The 7,858-nt window shown below is 35.9% G+C and overlaps 1 protein-coding gene across 4 annotated transcripts; it reads right to left on the bottom strand.

Annotated features, from left to right (window-relative positions):
- Window positions 1-356: 356 nt before the first annotated feature.
- On the bottom strand, window positions 357-5,689 carry LOC108453671 (DEAD-box ATP-dependent RNA helicase 37-like). Of its 4 annotated transcripts, none has more exons than XM_017751923.2 (7): window positions 5,423-5,689; window positions 4,415-5,306; window positions 4,244-4,327; window positions 3,289-3,531; window positions 2,678-2,845; window positions 1,874-1,987; window positions 357-1,350 (listed from the first exon to the last, which is right to left on the bottom strand). In XM_017751923.2, exons 2-7 carry the CDS (start codon window positions 5,189-5,191, stop codon window positions 859-861), a joined length of 1,878 nt encoding a protein of 625 aa, XP_017607412.1. In that variant the 5' UTR covers window positions 5,192-5,306; window positions 5,423-5,689; the 3' UTR covers window positions 357-858. The 4 variants fall into 4 exon arrangements, with proteins under 4 accessions (XP_017607412.1, XP_017607430.1, XP_017607420.1 ...); XM_017751941.2 differs by having other exon boundaries at window positions 4,415-5,225; XM_017751931.2 differs by having other exon boundaries at window positions 5,451-5,689.
- Window positions 5,690-7,858: the final 2,169 nt, after the last annotated feature.

Genomic DNA, 7,858 nt, shown 5'->3' with positions numbered 1-7,858 from the left:
TTAAATGTTTTCAAAAAAAATTTCTAAATTTCCAATTTAATCTCGATTTGTTTCTAATGTGTATTTTGAATCTTGATTGCTCGACAACATGTATGATTTTGATTGGTTTTTGACATAAATGATATATGATGTGAAATGTTTGTATTTTCTATCTGTTTAATTTATAAATTCCGATAATACTCCTTAACGTTAGAAATTCTAAAGACAGGTTCAAGTTAGGGAATGTTACAAATTTCTTTAAAATACTTTAAATTTATATTTTATGTATCATTTAAATTAAATTATTTTTACTTTTTGATAGCAATGCAATGAAAAACACCGCTTTTTTTTTTTTTCAGAACACTCGGTAAAGTTGATTTCCAAAACACACATCATCATTCTGAAAACATTGGATTGTGCAAAAGTGTACTCTGCAAAAACATTGCTAATTGCATAAAAGGAAGTTTCAAAAAAATTTAAAAGTAATTACTCACAGCCATACGCCCATCTCTTCTTTCACCACTCACCCATAATTTGGCTGCAAATGTACGTACCTTACCACACACGCACACCATACCAACATTGCAACCTAGGGTCCTCCTAAGCTACTAAGGCGCCCCAATGTTAACCACAACCTCCTTATCAGTGAACCAGTCGTAGACACATTGAAATAGTTAGTCTCCTTTGTCACTATCCCAACGACAGCATCATCAATTAACAAACAATATCAATCCTATGGGGTCCCTCATTAATATATATCCTATGTTAGAATCCAGATACATATGGAATTTGAGAAAAATTATTCTCCAAATCTGAGGGAGGGAATATATATATACTCAAGACAAACATGCAAAAAGTTAATCCAGTATAAAGTGTGACCTAATCCCAAGCACTTGCCACCCCGGGAGCATATCCTCCACCATAATTGCTAGAAGGAACTCCATATCCACTACCACTATTCCCTCCTCCACCGTAGTAATCCAGATTCTTACCAAATGAACTTTCCCTTCTGAAATCACGCCCACCAAAACGCCCTCCCCCAGATCGTCGACCTTTGCTACCTCCATAAGGAGCTCGGGATGCATAACGGGTGAGCCAAGCAGGTACCTCTTGACTTGCTTCTTGCATCAGCTCAGCTAGAGGCCTCGCCAGGGACAAATTGCCCTCATTAAAGAAAGCTGTAGCCAATCCTGATTTACCAGCACGCCCTGTCCTTCCAATCCGATGGACATAATCATCAATATCATTGGGAAGATCAAAGTTGACCACATGAGCTACATGGGGTATATCAAGACCACGAGCAGCCACATCAGTTGCTACCAAAATTGGGGTCTTTCCAGTCTTGAAAGATCTTAATGCCAGTTCCCTTTCCTGCAAATACACAGCATTATTTAAAGACATTCTTTCCACATTAAGGTAAACATATAGCATATATCATTATTTAAGAGACTCTTTCTATATTAAGGTTTGTACCACATTAGAATTAGGCTATTTAAACAATCCTAGAAAACGTCTGAAATGTATTTGGAATCAAAATAAAAATAGATCATAGAAGAAGAATTAATTAGAAGAGAGAATGAATGCATTTTAATATCACTAACGATATGGATTAGTATATCTAACAAATGCCATGATGCACAATCCAGACCATTTGTCCAACTCTGGCTTCCCGCAAAGTTCCTAATATTCAAGTTTACATACAGAAAGAAATCACCAGAATGATAGAACCCCACTCAATAGAATAAATAAGACTAGCACATAACATAGGCAACCAGAAAATCAAGATAATCATCATATTAAACAACCCACTCAGAGGACAAGCATACACTTCCAGAAAACCACAAAGACCATAGTCTTTCACTTCTCTCTAGCAAACTTATTTTCTAACAATTACCTGCTGAGTCCTATCACCATGAATGGTTGTCGCTGGGAATCCATTAATGCACAACCAATGTTCCAATGAGTCAGCTCCCTTTTTGGTCTCCACAAAAACTAATGTCAAAGCTTGCTGCAAAGTAAAAGGCAACTATCAACAGCTATTAATAATCCCAGAACTACTGATTAAATGAAACTAAATACAAGAATTAGCACCTGAACAGTAAATATTAACCGAAACACATATCCACTAATTAACTTCTATTGGAAAAATTATGGAGTAAGAAGTGTTGTCAAGGGTGCAAGGTGTACTCTGCGTACTAGAACCATATATTGTCCAATGCACAAGGTGAAAAAAATGCGCTAGCTGAGTAAAGCAAGGCACAACATTGCATGTGTCTGTATATATTATATAAAATAAGCTTAAGGTGTATATAGTTCTAATAATGAACTCTAAAATGTGGTCCAATTTATCCTATAAAACATGCAAAATTTTCTTTTCTCTTTTATTGGCCAATATGCATGATTTCCTTATGATCCCATGGCCTCAGTTGAATACTGAACATTGAGAAATAGACTGATATTACACCCCATTTGAATAGTAAAGATATTACAATAATAATTAAGTGAACTTCAACCAGGCGAGCTCTTATTGCACCTACCGTCTTGCAAAAGAGCATGCCTCATCAAATGTGCCTCAATAAAAAATGTAAGGTGATCTTGTTTCCTAGCACTAAGGCACAACAAATAGGTGCACACCGTAACAACATCCAAGATAAAGGAACTTCAATAAGAAAGTTCATACATGATAGTCTCACATTACCTTGCCATGAGCTCCATTTTCCCTCTGTGCATGCAGAAGATCCATGAGATGGCTCCTCTTATCAGACTCATGAACAAATTCAACCCTTTGAACAATCAAATCTGTACTTGAACCAACCCTCCCAACGGCTAAGAATATGTAATTTGAAAGAAAATCAGAGGCAAGTCTCTGCAAAGCCACCAATTTAGATAAGAATTATGTGATGTATCTAGATAGTGTTCTTTTCATTACCGAGAGGTCGTACTATTATCTTGATTGCATTTGAAATTTACTCTAAAGCAAAATTCAAGGTAAAAGAACATGTTTACTTCTTTGGACTTGGTAAATTTTGAAAGTGGAATAGCCAACCCCACCCAATCATTTAGTGCTCTGAGCTAACGGTAATGAATGCACTCTTACTGTGCTTGGTAAACAATTTCCATTTTCTATAAAACATATATAGAGGTAGCAGGAAGAACTGAAACCAGGACCAAAATTAAATTTCAGAAGAACGGGAGGAAGTCAATAGCAACTTGAAACATTTTTCAGTTATAAGTGAAAACATGAGTTTCATATCTCAAGAAATACAGCTATAACAAAAAAGGGAACCTTATTGAACAGTTATAAACAACCTGTATCTCTCTTGGAAAGGTGGCACTAAACAGCATTGTCTGTCTGACACCCCTATTAGGCATGTCCATTTGCTCCACTATCTTTCTGATTTGTGGTTCAAAACCCATATCAAGCATCCGATCTGCCTCATCAAGGGCCAAGTACCTAATCATCTGCAATGATAATCTAGCTCTCTCTAGCAAATCAACCAATCGTCCTGGAGTTGCCACAAGAATATCAACTCCTCTCTCCAGCTCTCGCAACTAAATATAGAACAAAGCATTAGCATAAAAAACAAAATAATAATGATAATAATGTTATTAGGTTGTAGGGATTTGTAAGGAGACTTAAGCCAAAAACCAGTAGATATATTTAGAGAATAGAGAAGGGAAAAAAAAAAAGAAAAAAAAAAGATCCCATAAGAGCATAAAAGAAAGTCAGGCAACATAATTGGATATAGTGTATAAACTAAGTTTCCTTAACAATTAATCTAAACAAGCTAATATCCCTATCACCACCATTCAACCTTACCCCATCTGACAGCTTGTGAAACACAAATAACTCGCTTTCACACTCCAGCCCAAGGAAGACAGTACTGTAAAAAGACAACCCCCCCAAAAAAAACAACTACAACCTATTTGAAATAAACCAAGAACTACTTTGAGTCAAAATCAGAAATCTATCAGCAACATTCTTCCTTCTATCAATAACTAGACCCTTTCTACTTTTGTTAGTTCTATTGGTAAATACATCCAAGCAAAAAAATAAAAGAAAAGGAAAAACATAAATTAGAAAGAAATCCTAAAAACAATTACAACCTTGGAGTAATGTCAAATATATATAAATGATCAAATTCGTAGTACATAGATATAATATAGAAATTAGTTTAGCATGAGACACAAAAAACAAGAACTATAAATGTCAAAAATATAGAGCAAGAATGATACTCAAAACCAAACTTGAGGGGATAACAACCTGTTGATTAATTGGTGCTCCTCCATAGGCAACCACCACTTTGACACCAGTTTGATATGAGAACTTTTTGGCCTCGTCGTGTATCTGAAAGTGCATTATTATCAACAATATCAATACAAAAATATGTTAAACCATTCAAAAAGATTACATTACATGGTCTAAAGATCCCACCTGACAAGAAAGCTCCCTGGTGGGTGATAGAATGAGAGCAAGAGGGTAAACGGTTCGTGCTACACGTGGTCTCTGAACATACTGCTCCCGCATAATGCCACTAATAATTGGAAAGCAAAAAGCAGCTGTCTTCCCTGACCCGGTTTGAGCACAAGCCATTAGATCCCTTCCAGCTAATGCTATAGGGATAGCATGGCGTTGAATGGGAGTGGGTCTCACATACTTGCACCTTCTAATATTTTGATTCAACAGGTCCCATAAATCTATTTCGGCAAATGTATTTACAGGAGGGGGTACATTTTCACCACTGGTTTCCACCGGAATATCCTCGTAAGCATCAAAGTTGATCCCCGTGTTCTCTTGCTCACTAAAAGCTTGTTCGGCATCATCAGTCTTATCATCAACATCATCATCAAATGGGTTTACTTCCCTTTCTCTCCTATCCCAACCTCTGCTTCTATTATTCCAACCACCGCCGCTGCCACCTCGTCCAGCTACAGCTACAGCTCCAGCGTAACCATAACCCGGACCAGGCCGCCCCATTTCGGGCTTAGGCGGGCCGCTGCTCCATCGGGAGCCCAGGGACCCACCAGCGGTTCCAGTAAAAGCTGCCCTCTCAGTAGCCGGACCTGGCAGGTTAGGTGCGTCCGAAGCTTGACGGTTACGAAGGTGGGGCGGGACATAAGTGGATCGAGTTGGACGAGGTACGGAGCTATTGTCTGAAACTGCAATTTCAGATGCAGAGTTTGCAACAGAATCTGCCCACGAAGTTCTCATTATTTCGAAAACCTAAGAAAACCAAATAAATATCCTAACAAAAACACCAAAAAAAAAAAAAAGAAAGAAAAGTTAAATCCAGTCCTCTTATCCTCTCCCTTCTTGTAGATCAGACCTGATCAATGAAAATGCAAGCAAAGACAACAAACAGAAAACATAAAAAAAAGTTTACTAAAGAAATGCGATTAATATAATACAAGCAAATTGCAAAAAATAACTTAAAAAACCTACGAAAATTGATGAGAGGATCACAAGAAACCTTGGTGGAAATTCTTTTGAAAGATGGGGTCAGGAAGCTGAAAAATCGGGTGCCTTTACTTTTATTTTTTACTTGAAGTTTTTTTTTAAAAAAATCAAAGCTTTTTCTTTTCTTTTCTTTTCTTTTCTTTGCCTTTTCTTTGGGTTTTGTTTTGTTGCAGCTTGAAAAAATGTGAGAGAATGAGAAAAAATCTACAAATGTAGTTTGGTGACCGTACAATTTGGGGCTTGCGTCATAAATAAAAAGCTCCCCTAACTGGCCAACGGCGTCTTAAATCTGCGTTTAATTATAGTTAATACTATTGTTTAAGTGATCTTTTTTCAATTTATCTAATTATTATATGATTTTATTTTTTAAAATTGTACTATTTATACTATAATTCAGTTTAAAAATAATTATTATTATTTTCTCGCTATTTGGTTCCCTCGTCAGGTGTTAAGATATGGCCTTATACATGTCGACTTCATGACAATGTAAGAAAAGTAATATTCCTCACCTAAGCACCCTACACACCTTGCAAGCTTACATAAACCTCAAAAGACATGGAAGACAATTAAGATGACACTCATCAATCCATCACATCTCGACTTAATAAGTGTCTTATCGTGTCTCTTTAAATCAACTCCAACAATCTCTCTGTTAACATCTGCCACACTATCACGGCATACCATGGAGTAGGGAACTCAATGTGTGGGATCTACTCCAAACCACCTCATTCTTATAAATATCCCCTTTAACACTAGGGTAAAAGTAAAGGAAAACCTATCCACATAGTATGCACCTTACCACTACTTAATCCCAAACTCTTAAATGACTTCTTTAGTGACTTTTCGCACCCCATATAGTGTAAACCTCTCTTGTTGTACTACTTAACATTGTATAACTTTAGTGTTATAACAATTGGTGTTGTTTGTGGGAACCCAACAAGAAGTTATGTCTCTAAACTTTGAAGGTTGCAATTACCAAGAACAAGAAGGCCAAAACGTTACCCATGACTGATATCGAAACAGATTTGAAGGTTGGGAGCAGAGTGACATAACAAAGGCTTACTACCCCTCTTACTGTAACATCCCTAGGTCGTTCCCGACGTCGAAATCGAGTTACAGGATGCTATAGCAAATAAAAACATTTGCATGAAATTTTAAATCAAGAATTCATTTAATATCCAATAAATCTTATATAACATACAATTCATTCTTTGCAAACAAAATCTGGCTTAAAACAAACTTATGAAAGTTCTAAAACAAGTTCAAAATTTAATGAGGACCAAATTAAAACTTTTTAAACAAATAGGGTAAAACATGAAAACAGATTTCACACGGCTGTGTGGTCAAGCCATGTGAAAAACTGTGTTTGTATGTGCATAAGTCACACGGTCGTGTGTCCAAGCTACGTAACTAACTATGACCGTGTGGTTAAAAACTTACCAAACCTATAGTACCCACAAGGGCGTGTGGCTAGTTCGCGTGAGGCATATGCCAGTATACTAGCCCATGTGGAGCAAAAATGTATCTTTTAATTATCTACCAGGTACCAAATCAAACCAATGCTTCAAATAATACATAAATGGTCAAATACCTTGTCCAAAATCAACTAACATTTATACCAACACATGTAATTAACCAACTACAAAACCATTCAACCACATCACATTAGTTTCTTATTTTACCAAGCTTAACAACTTATGCATTCAATAACCAACAAAACTTGTCCAAAACATATACATTACAGGTCAAAACTTCAATTTCAATAACCATCTAAACATACAACCAATATGCCACATTTTGCACCATTATAATCAATAAGCATAGGTCTTCACAAGTTATATCATCACATTTAATCATTTCATAGCATAAATTGAATCATATGCATATCATCTACTAAACTTTGCTATTTACATAAGCCAATCCATGTACAAGACTATATAACCAACTAATCAACATTGCATTAAGTTACCATTTTCTTATGTGTAAAGTTCAACCATACCAAAACATACATATATGCTTTTACAAATGTTTGACCACCTATGTACATGCCACATATAACCAAACTCGAAACAACAAAAGTCTACCAAAACGGGAGACGAAGGGTGTGTGCTTCTTGTTAATCCAACTAACATGTTCTGAAAGCCCAAAAGCTACAGAGAAAGTAGTAACAATGAGTAAGTATTATAAATACTTAGTAAGCTCATACAATATAAACAAATGACTTACCTTATTCATTGAACAATTACAATTCAATATGCAAACAATTTCACCTATCATGGCTTTCATAATAACATCAACCAAGTGAGATTCAAATCATGACCACATATATAATTACAAATGGTAAAGTAAAAATTTCATGTAAAAAATGATTCATGTATCAAATTGTAATCATCACTTTGCTATGTCAACATCATAATTTCC

This window comes from Gossypium arboreum, chromosome 4, assembly GCF_025698485.1.
Source record: "Gossypium arboreum isolate Shixiya-1 chromosome 4, ASM2569848v2, whole genome shotgun sequence".
Taxonomy (NCBI): Eukaryota; Viridiplantae; Streptophyta; class Magnoliopsida; order Malvales; family Malvaceae; genus Gossypium; species Gossypium arboreum.
The sequence above is the reverse complement of the archived record's forward strand: the minus strand, read 5'-3'. Positions and strand labels throughout refer to the sequence as shown.

Coding starts and splice junctions, on each gene's coding strand:
- LOC108453671 (XM_017751923.2), bottom strand. CDS start 5,191: ATGAGAACTTCGTGGGCAGATTCTGTTGCAAACTCTGCATCTGAAATT. Junction 3,532..4,243: donor GAGCACCAATTAATCAACAG/GTTGTTATCCCC, acceptor TTCTATATTTAG/TTGCGAGAGCTGGAGAGAGG. Junction 2,846..3,288: donor CCTTTCCAAGAGAGATACAG/GTTGTTTATAAC, acceptor GTGGCTTTGCAG/AGACTTGCCTCTGATTTTCT.